This window comes from Podarcis melisellensis (assembly GCF_964234715.1).
Source record: "Podarcis melisellensis genome assembly, chromosome: 10".
Taxonomy (NCBI): domain Eukaryota; kingdom Metazoa; phylum Chordata; class Lepidosauria; order Squamata; family Lacertidae; genus Podarcis; species Podarcis melisellensis.
The window spans coordinates 76,196,126-76,220,861 of NC_138542.1; the positions used below are offsets into that span (position 1 = coordinate 76,196,126).

Below are 24,736 nucleotides of genomic sequence, written 5' to 3' on the forward strand. Positions count from 1 at the left end.
GTGAGTGTGAAGTTTATACAAACAGAATGATTGGGGTGGGGGGGTTCCTGCTACACCTGACTGCCCTGTGGAACGCTCTCCCACCAGATGTCAAGGAGATAGACCATTATATGACCTCCATTGACGCCTGAAAGCAGCTCCGTATCGGGAAGCTTTTAATGATTTATGTTGGGTTATCTTTTCTTTTATTCTTTTGGAAGCCGCCCAGAGTGGCTGGAGCAATCCAGTCTGATGGGTGGGGTACAAAAAACATGTTCTTGTTGTTCTTGTTGTTGGACACCCAGCTTTTGACAGCTAGCTAGGCAGGGATTAAGGGCTGCTTCGTTCTGTGCTTTTGGACTCCTATGTGGGCTTACGGTTCTGGTGCTTGTGGATCTCATGGGATTTAATGTCTTGCCATTATAAATGCACGGAGATAAGCGCATATACAGAGACACATTTCCGCAAAAAGACCCAGACTCCGCCATGTAGCCGCAGGTGATACAATAGGAGCCTTTCTGCAAATGGCCTTTGCAACACAACTCACTGGGTGGTAACAAAGTAGACAAATTTGCCTCTTTGCAACGTAGCCCCGTTTCCTCAATGAATTCCCCCATTTCTGGATGAAATGTAACTTCTGCCAGGAAAACCTGAGCTGAAATAGTAAGGAGAGCAAAACAGCAGCCCTTTCTGACCCCCGTCAGCCCCCAGACTCCCCCAGTCACATGACAGGAGATTCTTCCTGAGCCCCCCCCCATGAGACGGGTATGACATCATGGATGATCCAGTGATGATCCATATGATCCATTGATGATCCCCATGATCCAAGCAGACTGGGCGAAAGAGCAGATCTCTAGGCCTGAATGAAAGGGGTCTGCGGTGATGGATTCTGGAGTCCAGAAATCCGCCCTTTCCAGGGATCTCTCCGGCTGGCCCGGAAAAGGCAGCGAGCAGGAATCCTCAGGGATCCCGACGGACAGACAGACTTGTCATGTTGCCAAGACACGAACTCGGAGTCTGATCTGATTTCCATGCAGAACTCAATTTGTGACGCAACCGGGGATGTTTTTGGGGTGCTCTCTCTGTGACGGGGGGCGATTATTTGAGGGTGCACAAATTGCATCGCGCTTTACATCTGGGCTGCTTCACTCCTGGCATGGGGGGGGGGCTCTGCGCGCAAACAGATCAACAGCTGCCTTGCTTTCTTCTGGGCCGCATTGTGTTACCTCTGAGGGAGACACAAGGGAGGAATTGTGTCGGGTCTCTCTCTCTCTCTCTCTCTCTCTCTCCCTCCCTCCCTCCCTCCCCCCCCCTCTCTCTGTGTGTGTGCAGAAGCCCAAGCCCCATTTCCCCCGTAACACAGGAGTCACAGAGCCCGACCCGCTGCTCAATGTGCACCAATACCAAAAAGATGGAATGGATCTAAGATCATGGCGTGTGGGGCGGGAAAAAAAAGGATTTTCAATGTAAACATTGTAGGGGGGACCCCACTTTGCAGCTGGATTGCCGGGATCAGCCCCTCCCCCGCTCTCCTGATCCCCTGAACGAAGAAGGGAGGGGGAAAACCTTCGTCTCCTCCCCCCCTCAATTCCTCCCCTCCCGGTACCTCCTCCTCTCACCCCGCCCCCACCACCCTCACCCCCCCCCGTATGTCGCACCTCTTCCTTCTGCTCCTCCTCCAATCCGGCTTCTGTTTCCGGAATGAGCGGAGAGAGCCCCCCTCCCACCCTGCCTGCTTCTCCCGGACGTGGCGCTTCTGCGTCGCAGCTCAGGGAGGGGGGGCGCTTTCGGAAAAGGGAGGAGGGGCGGCAGGGGGGGACCCCCGCCCCCCGTGGATGTTGCAGGAAAGGAAAGGAGGATCGGGAGCGAGGAGAAAGAGGTAAAGGGGTCGCGGGGGGCGGAGAGGCAGGGGGTAAGGACCCAGAGACCCCCGCCAGCTCCGCCAAGCGCCTTCCGGGGGGCCTGGATCCCGGCACGCCTGCTGCGAAGGGGGCTTTCCTTGGACCCTTAGGCGCCTTGGCAGGGGCGGACATGGGACGCCTACGCAGGGGGTCCCACGAGGGCCCCCTTGCCCCGTTTCCCCCGCGAAGGCATCCCTGGGGCCCTGTGGGTTTCGCACGGATAAAAGCGGGCCATGAAAGGGTTAACGGGCGTGAGGGACGCCTGGATAGAGACCCCCTGTCCCTCCTCTGCTAGTCTTGGGTGGCCCCCTAGGATGGAAAGATGGGGGTGAGGGCTGAGCCGCGCCAAGGGGGGGCCTCTGGGACAGAGGGAGGGAGTCGAGGAAGTGGGGAGGGGGAGCATCCCTGGGGCAGGGAAGGGCAGCAATGGGGGGGGGGAGAGATAGGAAATCAGTCTTTGGGGACACTTCTCCATGGTGGCGCCCGCTGGGATTCTCTGGAGGGGCCGCCTTGGCTTCTCCCTCCCGCCTAGGAATCGACCCCCCTTCAAGGCGACCAGAGAGGGATCCCTGGAAAGTGGGGGTTCTGTCCCCCCACCCCTTCCTTCCTGCAACCTCCATCCTCTTCCCGCCCCATAATCCCCTGCCCTGTCCATTCCTTGGTCCCCCGGAGAGGAGAGGAAATCCCGAGAGGAAGAGGGGAGGGGGGAGGCCTTCTCAGAAGCGGCTCTTGGGCTCTTGGTTTCCGCAATCCCACCCAGGAAGCAGCCAGAAACCTTTTCCTCTCTCTTTTTTTAAAAATATATTTATTAAGATTTTTAAAAACGAAAAAAGAAAAGTACAAAATAAAAATAGTTAAAAAACAATTCCATCTTTCCATCACTTATTTTTCACATGCTTGTTTCCCGGACCTCCTCACACCTCCCTTTTTTGTATTCCAATTCAATTTATTAGTTCAGCAAATCCTTTCCCTCTTTGTTTATCCTAGTCTTTAATCTTAAAATATTATAACATTAAATTTTTACCTGTTAATAATCCATTTTTTCATATTCCTTATAGCGTTATAGCTAGAAACCACTTAACTTTTTATCCAGCATCATCCTAACATTCATTAATTTTACAATATTTCTGTAGATAGCCTTTAAATTTCTTCCAATCTTCTTCCACCGACTCTTCTCCCTGGTCTCGGATTCTGCCAGTCATTTCTGCCACAGAAACCTTTTCCTCTCTCTCAGGCCTCCATCTTTAAGTTTCTCTTCCACTGCCTGGTTCCAGTACAAAGAAAAGACAGTAAAACATCAGACATTAAAAACCTCCCGATAGAGGGCTGCCTTCAGCTGTCTTCTAAATGTCAGAATATTGCCCATTTCCTCGCCCTCTGCCTGCTTCCCTGTAACTTCTCACGGGGCGGGGGGGGGGGGATCAGCAGAAGACCTTCCAAGGAGGACCTCCCTGTCCAGACTGAGCGATGTCGGTGGAGATGCTCCTTCAGGTCTACAGGGCTGAGGCTGTTGAGGGCTTTAGGTTGCAGATCTTGCTGCTCCATAATGATCTCATTCAGCAAATAAATTTATTACTGAAGGCAAAGAAGCATAATAGGATTCAAAATATACAAAAATTTAACTTACGTAAAACCCTAACTTAGCATACCAAAACAGCACTCAAGTAAGAATCACACAAGCAGAGTAGAGAAATAGCAGACTAGGAAGTGGGACCAGGCTCCTTTCGGCCTTGTAATTTATATTCCATTAAATGTCAGAGTAACCTTGGGACTGGATAGCAAGCCTGGCTCACTCCAGTTTAAACCAGCTTCATGTGGTTCCCCAAAACAAGAAAGGTTCTTCATAACATCATAGCAACTTATCCCACCACCAGCTCTCAGCAGAAAGGAAACTGCTGAGTTTCAGGAAGCCTGCATTAGATAAATACTTTCAATGCCTGGAAAATGCAGCCATGCCACTTAAAGGTCAGTACCAACAGTTTGAATCGTGCTTGGAAAACTGGTGGGAGCCAGGTAAAGTCCTTTGAGGGCAGTGATATGTGGTCTCGGTGGCTGCTCCCATGCAGTTGCAGTTTCTTGGTCACCTTCAAAGGTAGCCCCATGTAGACCGCATAGCAGTAGTCCAAGTTGGAAATAACCAGAGCGTGCACCACTCTGGTGAGACAGTCTGCAGGGAAGGAGGGTCTCAGCCTGCATTCCAGATTGAGCTGATAGACAGCTGCCCTGGACACAGAATTGACCTGTGCCTCCATGGTCAGCTGTGAGTCCAAAATGACCCCTAGGCTGCACACCTGGCTATTTAGGGGCACAGTTACCCCATCAGGACCGGGGTGTCACCCACACCATCCCACCCCTTGTTCCCCAGAGACAGTACTTCTGCCTTGTCAGGATTCAACCTCAATCTGTTAGCCGCCACCCATCCTCAAACCACCTCCAGGCACCAACACAGGGCATTCACCACCTTCACTGATTCTGATTTAAATGAGAAGAAGATCTGGGTATCACCAACATACTGGTGAACACCCAGCCCAAAACTTCGATGATCTCTCCCAGCAGCTTCATATAGATATTAAAAAGCATGGGGGAGAGGATGGAGCCCTGAGGCACCCCACAAGTGAGAGCCCAGGGGTCAGAACAGTCATCCCCCAAAACCACTTTCTGGACATGGCCCAGGAGGAAGGAGGGGAACCACTGCATAACCATTTCCCCAGCTCTCCTAGAGGGTTCAGTAGGACACCATGGCCAAAGGTCTCCAAAGCCACTGAGAGATCTAGCAGAACCAGGAAACAGCTTTTCCCTCTGACTCTAGCGCATTGGAGATCATCAAGCAGCGCAACCAGGGCAGTTTCTGTCACATGATGAGGCCTGAATCCCAGTTGGAAGGATCAGGGTGGCAGAAGCTTTCCTGGTCCTGCACCCCCAAAAGCTCCAGGCACAAGTCTTTCATTAGCTTTGAAGGGGCCATCCGATACTTGGTGGTCTTTTCTTCAAAAGACAAATATTCTGAATACTTTTTAATTGATGTATGATGTAAATTTTGTTTCTGTTTCCCTTGTTCCACATTGGAGAGACTTTGATACACAGCTCTGAGTCCATCTCCCCACTTGAAACTGCTGTGTTTGTAGCACTGCCAGCCTGGGCAGTGGGTTTGGGGGGTCCTGGGCTGCCTAGACAACCAGACCCCCTTCTCAGCCCGGCTGATATGGTCCCAAGGAAAGCAGAGCAGTATGTTTGGCACCAGCTTGGCTGCAGGAGTTGAATGAAGAAGGTGTGCACGACACCTTCCAACCGTCTTAGAGACTCCACTCTGGATTTGTGTGGGTTTCCCTCCATAGCCTTTTCTTCTCCTGAACATAACTCACGAGGCAGTGAAGGTTTAGGACCAGAGTTTTCCTTCTCGATGGGCTTCCTTCCCCGGTTGACGAGCCCCATCTGCCCTTCACTTTCCTCTTCCGCACGGGCAGAATCTGCCTTCTGGACTGTGGGATTCACTGTTCTTCTCATCCTCTCCATCCACCAGGGCTTGACTTCAGGTGCAGCAGAATTGCCCAGCCCCCCAAGGATTTGAGACCCATCAGCTATCCTCACCTGGTTTTGCCAGCCGGTTGAAGCCATTCCTGGGATTGTGGCCCCTGATTCATCCTGACAGCTTCTGGAAGGCACAGGTGAGAGCTGAGTGCAGGGTGGGGACCAATGGTGGATAAATTACCCCAGAAGGTGCATGACATTTCCCCCACCAAAGGTACTACTGCTCCCCTAACACCCCATGAAATCGTATGATTATGATATTTAAGACAGTCCATCAAGAAATCAATACTACATTTTCAAGGTACTACATATTCCACTAAGTACAGTTTATCTATTTGCCTTGAATATCCTGCTTTTCTTTTTTTATAATATTTTTATTAATTTTCACCAAAATAAAGAAATAAACATTTCCATTTACAAATTTTCACGTTTTTTGGACTTCCATCAGCCGTTCTGACAATCATCCGAAATAAACATTTTAGCTACACATTTTCTTCCTTTCCTATTGCCTTTTAACAAAGCCATCCGCACCTGTTTTTCTTTCTTACAATATTTCTTAAGTCTTTACAGAGCTTCTTTAAATGCCACAAACGTTATTTCATTGTCACTTAAACCTCCCCAATACTCAACTAATTATCCCCAGTCCTCGATAAACTTTTGATCTCGTTGGTATCTGATCTTCCCTGTCATCTTATCAAGTTCTGCATAGTCCATCAGCTTCATTCTCCACTCCTCCAAGGTAGGTACTTCTTCTTTCCATCTCTGCAGTGGCGTAGCGTGGGATGTCAGCACCCGGGGCAAGGCAAGTAATTTGCGCCCCCTAACCCGTGGATTTGCGCTCCCTAACCTGTGGATTTGCCCTAACCCCAGATGTTGCGCCCGGTGCGGCCAGCCCCCCTGCACCCCCCACACTACGCCACTGCATCTCTGGGTCAGTAAAATTCTTGCCGTTGTTACTGCATACTGGAAAAGTTTACAATCCTTTCTGTTTATTTCATTTCCCATAATTCCTAAGAGAAAAGCCTCTGGTTTCTTAGCAAATGTATATTTCAACATTTTTTTTCAATTCTTTATATATCAAATCCCAGAAGCTCTTCACTTCCTTACATTCCCGCCACATATGGTAAAAAGTGCCATCCTTTTCTTTACATTTCCAACATTTCTTACATGTTTTATACATTTTTGCAAGTTTTACCAGTGTAATATACCATCTATAAATAATTTTCATAACATTTTCATAGAATCATAGAATCCTAGAGTTGGAAGAGACCACAAGGGCCATCGAGTCCAACCCCCTGCCAAGCAGGAAACACCATCAGAGCACTCCTGACATATGGTTGTCAAGCCTCTGCTTAAAGACCTCCAAAGAAGGAGACTCCACCACACTCCTCGGCAGCAAATTCCACTCTCGAACAGCTCTTACTGTCAGGAAGTTCTTCGAATGTTTAGGTGGAATCTTCTTTCTTGTAGTTTGGATCCATTGCTCCGTGTCCGCTTCTCTGGAGCAGCAGAAAACAGCCTTTCTCCCTCCTCTATGTGACATCCTTTGATATATTTGAACATGGCTATCATATCACCCCTGAACCTCCTCTTCTCCAGGCTAAGCAATGCCCAGCTCCCTTAGCCGTTCCTCATAAGGCATCGTTTCCAGGCCTTTGACCATTTTGGTTGCCCTCCTCTGGACACGTTCCAGTTTGTCAGTGTCCTTCTTGAACTGTGGTGCCCAGAACTGGACACAGTACTCCAGGTGAGGTCTGACCAGAGCAGAATACAGTGGCACTATTACTTCCCTTGATCTAGATGCAATACTCCTATTGATGCAGCCCAGAATTGCATTGGCTTTTTTAGCTGCCGCGTCACACTGTTGGCTCATGTCAAGTTTGTGGTCAACCAAGACTCCTAGATCCTTTTCACATGTACTGCTCTCAAGCCAGGTGTCACCCATCTTGTATTTGTGCCTCTCATTTTTTTTTGCCCAAGTGCAATACTTTACATTTCTCCCTGTTAAAATTCATCTTGTTTGTTTTGGCCCAGTTCTCTAATCTGTCAAGGTCGTTTTGAAGTGTGATCCTGTCCTCTGGGGTGTTAGCCACCCCTCCCAGTTTGGTGTCATCTGCAAATTTCCAGTTACAGATAGGTAGCCGTGTTGGTCTGCCATAGTCAAAACAAAAATTTTTTTTCTTCCAGTAGCACCTTAAAGACCAACTAAGTCAGTTCTTGGTATGAGCTTTCGTGTGCATGCATCTGAAGAAGTGTGCATGCACACGAAAGCTCATACCAAGAACTGACTTAGTTGGTCTTTAAGGTGCTAGTGGAAGAAAAAAATTTTTTGATCTGCAAATTTGATCAGGCTGCCCTTGAGTCCATCATCCAATGCAGTACATGCGGTGAATTTAATGTTTTCATTCCATAGTTTAATCCAATCTTTAAATTGTATATTATACCTGTCAGGGACTCAAGAGCGGGAGCGCAGGGAGGGGAGGAGATGGAGAGCGAGGGGGAGCAATCCGAGGGCAGCGTAGGAGAAGATGACAGTAGCCCGAGAGATTCCATGAGCCTCTCCAGCGAATCAGAAGATTCACAGAACTGGGCGCCGGTGGCCAGGGCAAGGGGGGCCCCAAGGGGGACACTCCAGAAACAAGGGGCCAGCGGGGACTCCCAGAGCAGCAGTTGGAGATCAGGACCAGCTTCCCCACCAGAGCGTAGTGGGGGGGAGGAGTCCCAGGTATCGGGGCCAGTGTATTCACCACCAGGGAGAGAAGATGAGTCAGGGTTGACCACGCCTCCATCGGAGAGTCAGGCAACGGAGGGGAGGTCACGTCCAGCCAGCTTCCGGGAGGAAGGAAGCAGTGATAGAAGCAGTGTAACGGTCAGGAGGAGGATCACGGGGTTGGCGTGAGAGGCAAGTTCAAATGTACAGGAGCGCGGGACAGCAGAGAACGAGGATTGGGAACCAGGTCCTAAAGCCCGCCGGAGGCAGGGGGAGGAGTCAGGCGACTCAGCGTCAGAAGAGTCCAGAAAGGGGAATGCCCCAGCGGGCAGGAGGACCCAGAGGAGGAGAGAGCAGCGGAAAAGGTGGAGCAGGGCTAGGATCTTAAACTGGTGCGGAAGGGGAGGTGACTCAGACGGGACTTCGCCGGTCTAGGGTTTAAGACGTAGAGCTGCGCGCTGCGGCTTTGAAATGGAAACTGAACTTCAATAAAGACTTTTGTACATAACGACAGCCTGGCGTTGGTCCTCTGTGAGCTGGGACCTAGGGGCAGCTCTGATAATACCCAAAATCTCTGGCCCATTGTATCATAACAGACTTAACTTCTTCGTCTTTTGTATGCCATTCCAACAGTATCTTATACATCTTAGATAAGATTTTACAGTCATTATTTATTACTTCTATTTGAAATTTTGAATCTTTCTCTGTATATCCATTTTCCTTAAAATCCTTTTTAAACATTTCATTTATTTGAAAATAGTGCAACCAGTCATATACATACTCTTTAACTTCTTCGTAAGGCTTCACTTTTCATTTCCCCCCTTCCTTTACAATCAGATTTCCATATGTAATCCAATTTCTTCTCATATTAATTTTTTTAACACTCATAGCTTCTAATGGGGATAACCAGTGTGGAGTTTTTGGTTCAAGTAGGTTTTTATACCTATCCCATATTTCTATCAGCGATCTTTGGAAAATGTGGTTCTCAAAACCTTTATGGATTTTCTTTTTTCCAAACCATAAATAGGCGTGCCACCCAAATCTATTATCAAATCCTTCTATATCTAACAACTCTGTTAGAGACATGAAGCTTCATAGTATAATTTCAAGTCTGGCAGGGCGAAGCCTCCTCTTTCTTTAGCATCTGTTAGTAACTTAAACTTAATTCTTGGCTTCTTACCCTGCCATATATATCTTGAAATTACTCTTTGCCACTCTGTGAACATCACAGTCCCTTTGATTATTGGAATTGTCTGAAACAGAAATAACAGTTTTGGCAGCACGCTCATCTTTATAGATGAGATCCTTCCCCATAGCGATAACTTCATTCGTCCCCACACTTCCAGATCTTTCTTTATTCCATTCCACACTGGTAAATAATTATTCTGGTACAAATCAATATTCTTTTGGGTTATCCAAATACCCAGATATTTCACCTTCTTCACCACCTCTATACCCGTTTGGTGTTGCACTGTTTCTATCATTTCCTGATCCATATTCTTAACAATTATTTTTGTCTTTTTCTTATTCAATATAAATCCCGCCACGTGACCAAATCTTTCCACCTCTATAAGTATATTTCTAGCACTTTCCAAGGGTTCTTCTACAGTTAAAACCAGGTCATCGGCAAAGGCTTTAACCTTATATTCGTTCCAGCCTACTGCCACCCCTTTTATTACCTCATTTTCTCTTATTGCTTTAAGAAAGACCTCCAGAACCATGATAAATAACGGTGGCGATAGTGGACACCCTTGTCTTGTACCCTTGGTTATCCCTATTTCCTCAGTAATCACATTGTTGATGATCAGTTTAGCTTTTTGTTTCGTATATATTGCCTTTATTCCATTAAGGAACTCCTTCCCCACCTCCATATGCTCTAAATTTTTTATCATAAAGTCCCAAGATATGTTATCAAAGGCCTTTTCTGCATCCACAAATATTAACATAGCTTGCTTCTCATTCCTGGCAGTCAGATATTCCAAAATATTAATTATATTCCTTGCATTATCTTTCATCTGTCTTCCAGGTAAGAAACCCGATTGATCTTTGTGAATTACTTCTTGTAATATTTTCTTAATCCTCCTTGCTAAAATACTTGCAAAGATTTTATAATCTGTGTTTAATAATGAAATAGGCCTATAGTTTTTAACTTGTGTCAAGTCTGAATCTTGTTTTGGAATAAAGGTAATAAACGCTTCTTTCCATGTTTCTGGGATTTCTCTCTCCTTAAGAATATTATCCATAACTTTTTTCATTGGTATTGACAGGATGTTTTTCATTTCCTTATAGTAGCTTGCTGTAAATCCATCTGGTCCCGGGGCTTTCCCCTTTTTAAGCTCTTTTATAGTCTCTTTTATTTCCTCAATTTCTATTGGGGCATTCAGCCTATCTCTTTTTTCTGTCGGGATCTTCTGCACCTTCTTTTCATTTAAATATCTTTCAATCTTTCTCATGTTGTTCTTTTCCGTTCTTTTATATAAATGTCTATAAAAGTCCAAGAATCCTTTTCTGATGCCTTTTGGGCTGTCAATTTCTTCTCCCTCCATGATGATTTTGTTGATTGTATTCTGTTCTTTCCTTTTTTTAATTTGCCATGCCAGCCATTTACCTGATTTATTAGCAGTTTCAAAATTCCTTTGTCTCATTCTTTTTATGTTCCATTCTATTTCTCTGTTAATTATCATCGCAAATTGTGTTTGCAATGCCTTTATATTCTGTTTTACTTTTTCGTTGTTCGTTTTTTAAACTAATTTTTGCTCATTGTCCATTATTTGTCTTTACTTTTTCTCTGCTTTTGTTTTTAACTGAATTCTGCTGGATGAAAAATCCTCTCATAACTGCTTTGCTGGCATCCTACACTGTATTCATTTTCGTATCTTTGTTAGAGTTATTTACAAAATAGTCCATCAAATTCTTTTGAGCTTTCTCTACAATTTTTTGGTCATCAAGAAGGTAGTCATTCAATCTCCATCTAAACGTTCTTTCTTCATATCCTTGTAATTCAAATTTTATTGGATTGTGGTCTGAAATTACCCTCGGTTGAATTTCTATTTGGCTGATTCTTGGAGTTAATTCATTTGAGACCCATATTTGGTCAATTCTTGACATTGACTGATTTGGTTCTGAATAGAATGTAAATTGTTTTTCCAGCGGGTGTCTCAATCTCCATATATCAACCAAGTTACAGTTTTTCCTCATCGAAAAAAATGTCTTTGGTAGCTTCCCTTCTTTACTGAACCCTGCTGCTCTTAGTCTATCCATTTCCATTGACACCACACCATTCATATCTCCCATTATTATAATCTTTTGGTCCATATATTCAAACATCTTTTCTTCCAAATTCTTAAAAAAGTCACTTTTGTTTCCATTAGGTGCATAGATCCCGACAATTATTATTTTTTCCCCTTGCCATTTGATCTGGACTGCTATGATTCTTCCTTCTTCAGCTTTGAAAATTTGTTGGGCTTCAATTTTATTCTTTACATATAAGACAACCCCTCCCTTTTTACTTTTGTCCAAAAATATAAATTCGTTTCCTAGCATTTATTAATCAAAACTTTCCTATGCTTTCTTGCCACATGCGTTTCTTGAAGACAAATTATATCCAAATTTTTCTTTTTTAAACATTGTTCAGTTTTATTCCTTTTTTTCCTGTCATTCATTCCATTAATGTTCCAATTCCAAATTTTTAATGCCATCATAGCCTCCTGATTAAATATATCTTTTATTTATTTAAAATCCTTTTGCTCCTACTTATTCTTCCTCTTCGTCTTCCTCCTCCTCTTCTGTCCCTTTTCCTTTCTCTTCTTCATCATCATCCTTTGGCCCTGCTCCGCCCCCTCCTGCTCCTCTTACAGCTCCCTTTTCTTCATCTTCTTCTGATCTGAGTTCTTTATATTTCCTCAGGAACTTACTTGTCTCTTCTGGACTTGTCAATCTGTGTTTCTTGCTTTTGTAGAAAAATGATACTCCTTCAGGGAATTCCCATCTGAATTCAATGTTATTACTCTTCAAAATTTGCACAAAAGCTTTATATGAGTCTCTTCGTTTCAGTAGTCTTATTGGAATATCTTTAAAGATAATAATAAAATTCCCGTCGATGTTCAGTCTTTTCTCTGTTCTTTTGTAATATCATATTTCTCATCTCTGTCTCTAAATGTTATTAAGCAGTCTCCTGGGACTTTCCTTGCTCTGGCTGATCTTGCCCTCATTCTGAATGCACTTTGAATAGTTTTAGCAACCTCCTCTGGATCCATCTCTAACCATTGAGCCAACTCCTTTATCAACTTCTCCTTAATATTCTCTCCCTGTGTCTCCGGAATGGCTCTCAGCCTTAAGTTACCTTCTCTCTGTCTCAATTCATTCATTGCAATCGCATCCAGAACTTCTTCCTGTGTTTTGTTCATCTCTGACATACCTATTTTCATCTTCTCTTCCTCTTTTTTCATCTCCCTCATTTCAATTTTCATTCTCTTCCACCCTTCCTCTAATTTTTGTGTTCTTTTAGATACATCTTTTATTTGACCTTTAAGTTCACTAACTGTTTCATCTATTTTTTACCAATCCTATTATCCACCTGTTCTAATTTATTTTCCAAATTCTTTTCACTTTGTTTAATTTCTGCAAACATTCTCAAAACTTCCGCTTTAAATTCCGACTCCTGTTTTGACCCTTTCCTGTCCGCTGGTGTCCCTTCACTCATTTTTTTCATTTTGTCCATAGTCACAATTTATAGTAAACAATAAATTTATAGCAGACAATAGATTTCAAATTGTAGAAATCAACTTCCTCAATGTAACAATCACAGCAATTTACCAAAATAAGTCAATTCTCTCTAAGAGTCGGTGGAGTAAAATAAAGTCTGCATACACAACCCAAAGAAGTTGGAAGTCAATAGGAGGGGTGTTGGTAAATAAAAAGAAGAATGGTGTAATTCGTGTTACAGATAGGTAGCCGTGTTGGTCTGCCATAGTCAAAACAAAAAAAATTCCTTCCAGTAGCACCTTAAAGACCAACTAAGTCAGTTCTTGGTATGAGCTTTCGTGTGCATGCACACTTCTTCAGATACACTGAAACAGAAGTTTCCAGACCCTTCTATATAGTGAGAAGGTAATACCCCTCCCCACCTTCTCACTATATAGAAGGGTCTGGAAACTTCTGTTTCAGTGTATCTGAAGAAGTGTGCACGCACACGAAAGCTCATACCAAGAACTGACTTAGTTGGTCTTTAAGGTGCTACTGGAAGGAATTTTTTTTGGTGTAATTTGTGTTACTTCTTGCCACCAATTAGGCTATTCCTTAATGATATCTTCCGCCACCAATTAGGGTAATTCCCATTGAATGAGGGCATCAGAAAAACAAAGAAGAAAAATACGTCCCAGGGTCTGCAAAAATCCAAAACCACTATCACCACCGTAGTTAGGCCAAAGATGTAAAGTTAATCCATAAATATTTCTAAATTGTTCCCAAGGTACCAAATATATTTCCCAGGCCTGAAGCAGGAGCAGGTCACACTTGAAAGTCAAAATGCAAGGCACTATTCCAATAAAAAAAGAGAAAAGCATAAGAGAGGGGAAAAGAAAAAATTCTGATCCCAGTTAATTTCAATTCGGGTGAAATTGTTTTAGGTCCAAATGCAACGAAGATTTTAGGCAGTTCCTAAATTTAAAGTAGAAAAAGGAAAAAGAAGAAGAAGAAAAATAATCCAGAAATAAGTTCCAGAAATTCAAAATTTCAGTTTAAATGTACTGCCTTAACTTATTTGTTATGTCTATTTGAAATCATACCAATACTGCGGCTCCCAAACAATGGAAAATTGCTAAAGCTTGGGGGGGGGACAAATTGTAATCCCCTGTTTGGCCACAAGGTTCCAACTTCAGATACTCTCTTTTATTCAAAAGTACTTGGTAACTTAATAACTTAAATCAAAAATAGTACCCCAAATTACTTAATTGCAATTATTCCAAAGATGGATAGAAAAGAAGAAATAAAAGTCCGGCCAAAATAACATAAAAATATCGCCTTCTTCCCTTCAACTTCCGAGCGGGAGCCCTGCTTTAAAAATAGTAACAATGGAGTCTGGAGTTTGAGGCTCCATTGCGCAGATATTCCAAAAACGAAACTTAAATAGTTCAGAGATCCTGATTCCATACTTTATATCTTCATGGACTTCAGAATTCCAGCCCTCTTCCCCCTTTTTATTTTGTTATTTTCCGTCTCTCCTTCTCTCAATTACTTTTTAAAATCTCCGAAAAGGGGAGAGAGATGGCAGCCACTAGCGGCAACTCACGTTCCGTTCCCAGCTCTGCCGGCAGTCCTGTGTCTAGGCTGATTCCAGAGGACGGCTGACCTCCGTAGTTTAATTTTTTTGTCCGAATCCTTCCTTAAGCCAAATTAGTCTTGCTTTAATTAGAAATAGGTCTGAATTTCATATTCTTTGAGAGTTGAGCCCAGTCCCTGCAAGCTCGGGGCTTCGCTTTCCGAAAGCAGCAATGGCTTCCCCTCAGCCCGCTTCCCCGCCCACCATTCTCTTCGCTCCAAAAAGGAGTTACCTGACGGCCAGATGGTCCGCGTTTGGGCCTCAGCAGGAACCGGAACTCCTGGATATCCACCAGTGAGTTTTCTGGGGGCTACTGTGCCCTGTAGCACCCCCTTTTCCTTCAGAAAGCCCGGGATTCCCCAGACGGAAAAATCCCTGCTTGCGCTGGGAGCGGGCTCAACTGGAAGTCCCGAATATCCTGCTTTTCAGTGTCATTTTAGGATAGTCCTGCATCAGAAGACGGGCACAAGATCAGACAGCACATCATTCTTTAAAAAATGAAGCTGCTTTATGAACATTGGTTGAGGATTTTGAAAGTTGCTCATGAATTACTATCATTTGACATTGCAACTTCACTTCCTAAAAACTGGGAACATGGGTAGGAGGTGAGGAAATGTAGGAGACGTTGAAATAGGAGAAGGTGCTAATGGAGCTTGATGTGTTCTCGTTCCCTTAGTTCTCTTCCTTGAAACCAAAAGAGGATTTCCTTTACTCCCACTCTGAAGAAGGAGATGGAGAAGACAGTCAGAACTCCAGGGGATGGGGCACCTTTCGTTTCATTAGGAATAGAAATTAAAATGTGTGAAATGCGGAATATGCTTCATTGAATGAGGACACATAGTTCACATCAACGACCTCCAACAGGGGAGAAACCATTTAAAGGTATGGAGTGTGGGAAACGTTTCACTGATAGTGGAAAACTTAGAACACATCAACGGACTCACAAGGGCAAGAAAGGATTCCAATGCAGGGAGTGTGGGAAGAACTTCAGTCACCATGGACACTTAAGTTTACATCAACGGACTCACACAGGGGAGAAGCCTTATAAATGTCTGGAGTGTGGAAAGAGCTTCTCTCGGAGTGATACACTTAGAATTCATCAAAGGACTCACACAGGGAAGAAACCATATAAATGTATGGAGTGTGGAAAGAGCTTTAGTGATAATGGAAAGCTTAGAATACATCAACGGACTCACACAGGGGAAAAACCATTTAAATGTATGGAATGTGGAAAGAGCTTCAGTCAGAATGGACACCTTAGAAACCATCAACAGACTCACATGGGAGAGAAACCGTTTAACTGCCTGGAGTGCGGAAAGTGCTTCAGTCAGAATGGAGGCCTTAGAACGCATCAACGGACTCACACAGGGGAGAAACCATTTAAATGTATGGAGTGTGAAAAGAGCTTTAGTGATAATGGAAAGCTTAGAATACATCAACGGACTCACATGGGGGAGAAACCGTTTAACTGCCTGGAGTGCGGAAAGAGCTTCAGTCAGAGTGGAACCCTTAGAACACATCAACGGACTCACACAGGGGAGAAACCATTTAAATGTCTGGAGTGCGGAAAGAGCTTCAGTCAGAGTGGAGGCCTTAGAACACATCAACGGACTCACACAGGGGAGAAACCAGTTAAATGCCTGGAGTGCGGAAAGAGCTTTAATGATAATGGAGGCCTTAGAACGCATCAACGGACTCACACAGGGGAGAAACCATTTAAATGTCTGGAGTGCGGAAAGAGCTTCAGTCAGAGTGGAGGCCTTAGAACACATCAACGGACTCACACAGGGGAGAAACCAGTTAAATGCCTGGAGTGCGGAAAGAGCTTCAGTCAGAGTGGAGGCCTTAGAAGGCATCAACGGACTCACACAGGGGAGAAACCATTTAAATGTTTGGAGTGTGGAAAGAGCTTCAGTTTCAATGGAAACTTTAGAAAACATCAACGGACTCACACAGGGGAGAAACCATTTAAATGCCAGGAATGCGGAAAGTGCTTCAGTCAGAATGGAGACCTTAGAAAACATCAACGGACTCACACAGGGGAAAAACCATATAAATGTATGGAGTGCGGAAAGAGCTTCCATTTCGATGGAAACCTTAGAACACATCAACGGACTCACACAGGGGAGAAACCAATTAAATGCCTGGAGTGCGGAAAGAGCTTCATTCATAATGGAGACCTTAGAAGACATCAACGGACTCACACAGGGGAGAAACCATTTAAATGTATAGAGTGCGGAAAGAGCTTCAGTCAGAATGGAGACCTTAGAAAACATCAACGGATTCACACAGGGGAGAAACCATATAAATGTATCGAGTGTGGAAAGAGCTTTAGTGATAGTGGAAGCCTTAGACAACATCAACGAACTCACACAGGGGAGAAACCATATAAATGTATGGAGTGTGGAAAGAGCTTCAGTCAGAGTGCACACCTTAGACAACATAAGCAGACACACAGGGGAGAAACTGTTTAAATGTATGGTGTGTGGTAGGTGCTGCAGTCAGAGTGGAACCCTAGATTTATGTCAAGAAACGCGCACAAAAGACAAACCTTATAATTATCAGGAAAGTAGGTTGAGCTTCAGTCCTAGTGGAAGTTCTAAATCAACAGACTAATGAACAGGAAGAACTCTAAGAGTTGAAACCCTTCAAACCATCAACAAACTCAGAGAGGAGAAGCAGTTTAAATCAAAAGACTGCAAAAAGTGCTTTCTTTATAATGGAGTATTTAAGGAACATCCAGCGGTGCGGTGGCAGCAGGAGGCCCCATTAGCTAAAGTGGTCCTTGGAACGAATTAAGTTCTTAACCCGAGGTACCACTTGTTACGGTACAAATCTGGGTGCGTGGCCACTTTGAAAACTTTGGTGTCTGTTGTTGTTGCAGGTCTTGTGGTGGCGAAGCTTTTCATAGGATCTGTAGTAACACATTTGTAGAAGTGATATCCTGTAAGGGGCAGGGTTTTGGGGTCTTAAAAGACAGTTAGAAAAGGGAAGGGGTGAAAGGCAAAAAGGATGTCCTTCAGTTTCCATGGGAAGCTGCAAATAATAAAAATCTTAGCGGATTAAGCATTTTATTCATTTCAATATTATTATCACATTTCCATATAATTACTGTTATTATCTGCTAAGTTTGTTTGCTTTCCTTCACTTTGGTTTTTTTCTTCTCCCTTCCATATTGGGCTGCTTCCTTTGGCTTCATTAAGTGAAATTAGTAGGAAGGTCCCACATGGTTTTATGAGCCTCCTTGCCTCTTCAAACACACCACCAGTTAATCAAACTGGCAGGGCTCACAATGCTTGGTTGACTGAGTACCCCTTTTATATATGCATGCGTTGCTGTTGTTGCTTTTTTGTTGTTTTTTCTTTTTTGGGGGGGTGTCTGGGATAGAGAAGGGAGAAAGAGAGGGGTTGATTAGGATTTGGGTAACTTATACAGGGGGCTATTTAGGGTTTTCCTTTTCCTTGTTGCTTGGCAACTTCCTAGTGGTTTTAGTGAGCTCTAACTATCCGGTTTCCCTTTATTCCTTTCCTTATTTCCTATTCCAAATCTTGGGGTTCCTTTCCACCTTGCCAAATCCTGCCCAATTCCTCATGGGCTATGCCTCCTGGCAACCTCCTACCTATCGTCACAATCTCAGGAAAAGGGGCCCTACTGAACGCCCGCGCCGTGCGGTGCCAGATCGGGTGATCCCTGGATAGAGTTTTGAACCGAAAATCCCCCTTGCTTTTGGAAGTGGGCTCACGCACGATACACGTGTTACGTGGCACCGACCAGTGCGGCTGGGATTGAGACAGAAAGCCAGACCCCTTCCTGCCCCCTTGCCGGGCGCTAGGGAAGTTCGGAAAGAAAGCTCCAACTCCTTGCTTTCAACTGAGATGCCCATTGCGGAGAGTCGGCTGTCTTTCAAGTCGGCTCTCTCCGTCTTACTTTCGGGCTCCCAATTGGTGCGGCTGGCTGGAGATTTTTAAGAAAAAGAGATAGAGCTCAGAACCCCCCCTTTTGGGTCGAGCGGCGGTCCACGGTCTCTCTCACTAACTGGACCAAGAGAAAGGTAAGAAGGCGCGATAGAGAGGAGGGCAGAGAATTCAGTTGCCAAGAGATTTCCACCCCCTTCCCACCAGTGCACTGGATTTTTTCCTTTTCCTTATACTCACGCGTCTTCTATGATGATCCTGGGATCGATGAATAAGCCGGCTGGATCCCTCTTTGCTCTTCGGCTGAACTCTTGGGGCTTTCGATTACCACCCGGAAGATGGCCGGAGGTCCAAAGGATCTTCCCAGGCAAAATGGTCTGGTGCCGGCTGAAGATTTCAGGGCCCCCGGTCAGCAACACAGGAGAACCACAAAGCCCCACGTGGGGCACCATCTGTTACGGCTAAAATCTGGGTGCGAGGCTGCTCTGCCACCCAGCTCATCGGACTAAGTCCGTGGGTCCCTGCAGAGGGAAATGAGCTCAGCTGGAGACAGGAGCAAACTGCAGTAGATCCAAGTTTATTGCGCAACAGGTTCAAGATGAGATTGAACAGTGAGAAAGGGGTGACATGAACTTTTGAAATTTCCCTCCATGTCCCAGAATACAGTGCAAAATACAATCCAGTTACATCATGAATACATTAAGAAGAGGTTGGGTTACACAGATTACATCATGAATACATTAAGAAGAGGTTGGGTCACACAGGATTAACATATGGAGGAGGGAGGGGGAAATATGCAGAGCTGGAGATATACGCAGATGAGAAGACAATGGTCCATGTATGCATGGTCTGCCACCTGGCATTGCCCAGAGGGAAGGCTTGTCAGAGTGATTTAACAGGATTAGGGTCTTGACACCTTGCTTGAGGGATTATGGAGGACAGGGAAGGTGTCATGGAGTCCTAGAGAAATTGAGCAAATTGGCACGTTGATTTTCTATGAATTTTATAGATTTTAGTCCCTTTTGACATTGACAATTGGGAATAAATGGATATATTGTAGCGAAGAAGACGGTGAAGACATGCCCCCCTTCCGTATCATTAGAAAGATTAAGTTTTTTCATGCACATAAATCTGCTTTTTCTTTCTTTTTCTGTATTTTCTTCTTTCCTTTTTTCTTCTTCATTTTTTCTTTAATTTTCTTTTTTGCAGTATGAGATTCCAAATTCTTTGTATATGTGTGTAATTTAAATCAATAAAGATTATTTTAAAAAATAAATCTGTGGCCGGCCTGATCAAGCGTTGCTTCCTCTGGTTAGCCCCGCTGGAACTCCAGTTCTTTCCAGACCCTGGGGTCACTAGAGGACTGGTGGATCCTCCTGGCAAATGGCCTGGTGCGCGCTGGATCACCAGCCCTTCCTTGCCCCCAGAATCGGCCAACCGAAGTCCCATCTGGGGTGCCATCTGTTGTAAACAAAAGCTGCCCTTCTTCCCTTATGGGGGACACAAGAGCCCTTTATAGAGTCCCTTGTAGGTTCTCCATTGGTAGGAGAAAAGAACAGAGGCAACCAGAGACTATTGACTATTGAGAAGCAAAGCAGCTAGTAAGCCTGATCTTGATTGATCTGTTGCAACAGGGTGCTCCCCTGAGTAGGATCCCGAACCAAGGCGTGCCTGCCGTTATATAGACATTTTCAATTCCCTGCCCTGGAGCTCCAGACCACCCCTCCATACATCACACATACATCACAGAAGGGGCGTAACCCCAGACCACCCCCCACAAACATCATACCTGCATCACAGAAAAGGCGGTCTGCAACAGAAATTTGAATGTTGTCGCTTTTCCTGTCTGCCAGGTTTTCTGATATTGCCTTATCTGATTCCCTTTCCTGGTAGTCTGGCCATTCCTTTGAGATGGTGATTTCCCAATTCCTGAGACAATGGGAAGGTTCCCTCACCCCCTCCCTCCTTGCAGAGAAAACATTTGGTCAGTTTGGAAGTCTAAATGGTTTCAGGGCAGTCTTCCTGTGCTGCTCCAGACATGGGGTCCACATATCTATGTATGCGCTTGCTTGGTACATTTATGAACATTTATTATATATATAAGACCTTTATTTTTTATTACAGGATTCATCCAGTGCAGCCTTTTGCATGATGAATTCTGCATTTATGTTAAATAAGCAGGAAAAGAATATACAGTCTTGTCCTCTTTTCCCAATTTTGAACCAATCAGTTGTTCCATATCCAGTTCTAACTGTAGCTTCTTGTCCCACAAAGAGATTTCTCAGGAGACAGATGAGGTGATCAGGCACTCCCATTTCTTTAAGAACTTGCCATAGTTTGCTGTGGTCGACACAGTCAAAGGATGTTGTATAGTCAATGAAGCAGAAGTAAATGTTTTCTAGCTTCTTCCATAATCCAGCGCATGTTTGCAATTTGGTCTCTGCCTCCTCTGCCCCTTCAAAATCCAGCTTGCACTTCTGGGAGTTCTCGGTCCACATACTGCTTAAGCCTGCCTTGTAGAATTTTAAGCATAACCTTGCTAGCGTGTGAAATGAGCGCAATTGTGCGGTAGTTGGAGCATTCTTTGGCACTGCCCTTCTTTGGGATTGGGATTCCTGTGTGGCAGGAAACCCCCCCCCCCCCAATTATTCAGTTTGTAAAAATACGACACACACACACGACATATTCAATGCTTCTGTTATAAATTCATAGAAAATCAGACATACATCGGATCTGCACCGTTCCAACACGTCCGCAACATAAGAAGACCATCACACTGACAAAAGAACCGGATATGGAAGTGGATTCGGTACGGACTGAAACACAGGACAGTGACCAGCCCTTCCCTCTGGGGGCAGGAAACAGTGAACTCCTCTTTGTCCTCAGGAATGTAATCATGACCCTCAGGAATGTAATCATGACCCTCAGGTTACCACCACAACTCCTCCTCCTTCAGAGAAGTCACACTTCTCTGAGGTCTCTCAGCCCCACTCACCTCACAGAGTGTTTGTTGTGGGGGAGGAAGGGAAAGGAGAATGTTAGCCGCTTTGAGACTCCTTTGGGTAGTGATAAAGCGGGATACCAAATCCAAACTCTTCTTCTTCTCCCTGAACCCCTCCTCTTTGTGATGTGTCAATGATGTAGTCATGATGTATTCTTGGGGGTGTAGCATGGGGGATTAGCAGCTAATAAAAGTTGGGGTCTTCTTTTGTTGGGGGCTTCCATCTTGTTCCCCCTGGTGGCAGGTGGGAGTCCATGGCGACAGTCTTCAATCAAGACCTACTGGCTGCTCTTTTGCTCTGCTCCTCCTGGCTGGTCTCCTTGTTTCTGGTCCAAGGGATCCCTCAGATTTTGGAATCCACTTCTGGCTCCAATTGTATCGGCTGCTTTTCTGAGCCTCTTGGCTGCTGTGCATGGACGGGGCCTGTGTCCAGGGTCCTTGTCCTGGCCTGAGTCAGAGGCTGGGGTGGGGAGCTGGGATTTGGAGGAGTCGTTTGGCTGCCCCCCTCCATTCCTGGTTTGAACAGCGCCAAGACCTAAAACACGGAGGGATCTAAGCTCCTGGGGTGGGGTAGGATGTTGCACTTGTGGGGGGGACCCCTCTTTGCAGCTGGATCTCCGGGATCAGCCCCTCCCCCGCTCTCCTGATCCACTAACTAAAGGAAAAGCGGAGGGGAAAAACCTTCCTCCCTCCCAATTCTTTCCCTTCCCTCCCGACACATCCTCCTCTCACCCCGCCCCCCAACCCCAGATCCCGCCCCCAAACATCCCACCCCTTCCTCCTCCAATCCGGCTTCTGCTCTAGGAATGGGGGGGTAAGCCCCCTCCCACCCTGCCTGCTTCTCCCGGAAGTGGAGCTTCCACTCCGGATTGCTGCTCTGCCCCGTAGATCTGAGGGGGGCGCTTTCGGAAAGGGGAGGGAGGAGCATAGGCGCCGACTCCATGGGGCCTGGGGGGGCCCGAGCCCCCTCAAAAATTCGTTTGGGGGCTCCCCCCCCAATAATTTAAGAAAATTATTACCGTAAATTTCGCTCTATAACACGTAGATTTTTTCTCCTAAAAAGTAAGGGGAAATGTCTGTGCGTGTTATTGAGCGAATGTGTGGTCCCTGGAGCCGGAGCGCAGGGGCAAAAATCAGGCAAAAATAAGATCGGGCGGAGGGAAGGCAGAAGCTGCTGCTTTCCTGCATTCTGCCTCAGGGTCTTACTGCCCTCCCGCTTCGTTTGCTGCGTTTGCTCAAACTCAACAAAGAGCAGGGAATCCCCTGCCTTCCTGGCAAGCAGAGGGTTAAGGAAAGGATCGAGTCCTTCCTTCTAATTCTTTCCTAGTCACACTGCGTGCAGGCTCCAGCCCACCACCTCCTCCTCTCTGTGCTCTAGGGACTCGCAGGTGGGAGAGAGAGAGAGAGGGCTGGCTGGGGGGGGGGACTTTTGCCTTCCTTTCCTCCCCCCCACCCCGTTAAACTCCTCCCCTGCATTCTTAGCCAGCTGCTTCTCCGCACACCCCTCTTGTGCTTCTTGTCCCTTCTGTGTTTTTCCTTCCCTCCCCATTTAAAACGTGGTGACAAAGCACGCATCCACATGGATCCTCAGAATTTTTGCATGTGGTCACCCCAAATTCACCATCAGATCACATTACATGTCCATGGCTAGAGTCTGTACCAAAAAAAATCACGCACCCACTGTTGCCTGGGGCTGCAGTGGTGCAAAAATGTGGTTACAAAGCATGGATCCACAGGATCTTTGCACTGGATCACCCCAAATTCACCATCAGATAACATAGCATGTCCATGGCTACAGCCTGCACCAAAAAAATCACGCACCCACTATTGCCTAGGGTCACAGTGGTGCAAAAACGTGGTTACAAAGCACGGATCCACATGGATCCTCAGGATCTTTGCGTTGGGTCACCCCAAATTCACCATCAGATAACATAGCATGTCCATGGCTACAGCCTGCACCAAAAAAATCAGGCACCCACTGTGGCCTGGGGCCACAATGGTGCAAAAACGTGGTTACAAAGCATGGATCCACATGGATCCTCAGGATTTTTGCATTGGGTCACCCCAAATTCACCATCAGATAACATAGCATGTCCATGGCTACAGCCTGCACCAAAAAAATCACGCACCCACTGTTGCCTAGGGTCACAGTGGTGCAAAAACGTGGTTACAAAGCACGGATCCACATGGATCCTCAGGATCTTTGCGTTGGGTCACCCCAAATTCACCATCAGATCACATAGCATGTCCATGGCTACATCTTGCACCAAAAAAATCACGCACCCACTGTTGCCTAGGGTCACAGTGGTGCAAAAACGTGGTTACAAAGCATGGATCCACATGGATCCTCAGGATTTTTGCATTGGGCTACTCCAAACTCACTGTCAGATATTAAAAATCTTTATAAAATAGAGAATTAAATACATACAGAATGTTAAATTTTCAGTTTTGAAATATTAGTACTAGTTTAGTACTGTATTTCTATATTACTATAGTACTGTATTAGTTATTTTCAAATACTTAAATATTTTTAGGGTGTAAGACCCAATTAAAGCCCGTTATTTACATACAGTATTACAGTATTTACATACAGTATTAGGCATACTGTATTAACTTTATTAACTGTATTAAAGCATTAACTTTGAGATATTATTTTTATTTAATGAACCCTCAGCCTTATTCAAAGTAAGCTTAAATTAGCTATTTCACTTATTAATCAAAGTGCTATTACTGTGCGACAGCAATATTTTATGTTTTATTCTTTTAATGATAGTTTAGGATTTATTTAAATATCATTTCAGTCTTTTCAGAGCTATATATTCACTGCTCTGTAATAGTCTATAAGCATAATTGTTACTGTAAATTAAATTAGCTTATTACGAAAATACCGTGCGTGTTTATGTTTTGTTTATTTTTTCAAAGCCAAAAAGTGTTTCAGGCTTGTCGAGTTTCCCGGAGTGTGGAGTTATAGAGAGTCGAGTTTTTGGGGTTCTAATGTTGATCATATGACTCTAAAATACTTTAAAAAAACTTTAAAACTCACTAATTTTCATCTAAAATTTAGAAAACTTCCTGGGGCAGGACCCCGGTATGGGCCCCCCCAATATTTTTTATAAGTCGGCACCCTGGGGAGGAGGCAGGGGACCCCCCCCCATGGATGTTGCAGGAAAGGAGAATCAGGAGCGAGGACAAAGAGGTAAAGTGGTCGCGGGGGGAGAGGGGAGGAAAGGACCCAGAGACCCCTCCAGCTCCCTCAAGCGCCTTCCGTGGGGCCTGGATCCCGGCACGCGGGCTGCCAAGGGGCGGAGATGGGGCGCCCACCCACGAGGACTCCCTGGGGTGCGGAGAAGCGGGCCAGGAAAGGGTTAAGGGGTGCGGGAGGCG

At 45.2% G+C, this 24,736-nt stretch overlaps 4 protein-coding genes across 5 annotated transcripts in view; 3 read left to right on the forward strand and 1 right to left on the reverse strand.

The window, feature by feature from the left end:
* The window catches only part of LOC309378643 (uncharacterized protein), a 58,937-nt gene extending 42,006 nt beyond the window's left edge, over positions 1-16,931 (forward strand). The window contains exons 1-3 of one of the 2 annotated variants that reach the window (XM_081927121.1): positions 1,792-1,858; positions 5,401-5,545; positions 15,138-16,931. In XM_081927121.1, coding sequence (XP_081783247.1) covers positions 15,265-16,911 — 1,647 coding nt within the window. In that variant the 5' untranslated portion in view covers positions 1,792-1,858; positions 5,401-5,545; positions 15,138-15,264 and the 3' untranslated portion in view covers positions 16,912-16,931. Of the gene's footprint in view, positions 1-1,791; positions 1,859-5,400; positions 5,546-15,113 lie in introns of those variants that run through there. The other variant, XM_081927122.1, reaches the window with a different exon arrangement.
* LOC309378764 (uncharacterized protein) overlaps positions 1-17,157 on the forward strand; it is a 63,705-nt gene extending 46,548 nt beyond the window's left edge. Inside the window, exon 2 of the mRNA XM_081927404.1 lies at positions 17,114-17,157. The gene's annotated coding sequence lies outside the window, so the exon portion shown is untranslated. The remainder of the gene's footprint in view (positions 1-17,113) is intronic.
* LOC309378680 (uncharacterized protein) overlaps positions 1-24,736 on the reverse strand; it is a 141,543-nt gene that overhangs the window by 76,569 nt on the left and 40,238 nt on the right. The window lies entirely within an intron of this gene.
* Positions 1-24,736, forward strand: part of LOC309379841 (uncharacterized protein) — a gene marked incomplete at both ends in the record, with an annotated part of 56,533 nt that overhangs the window by 29,320 nt on the left and 2,477 nt on the right. The window lies entirely within an intron of this gene.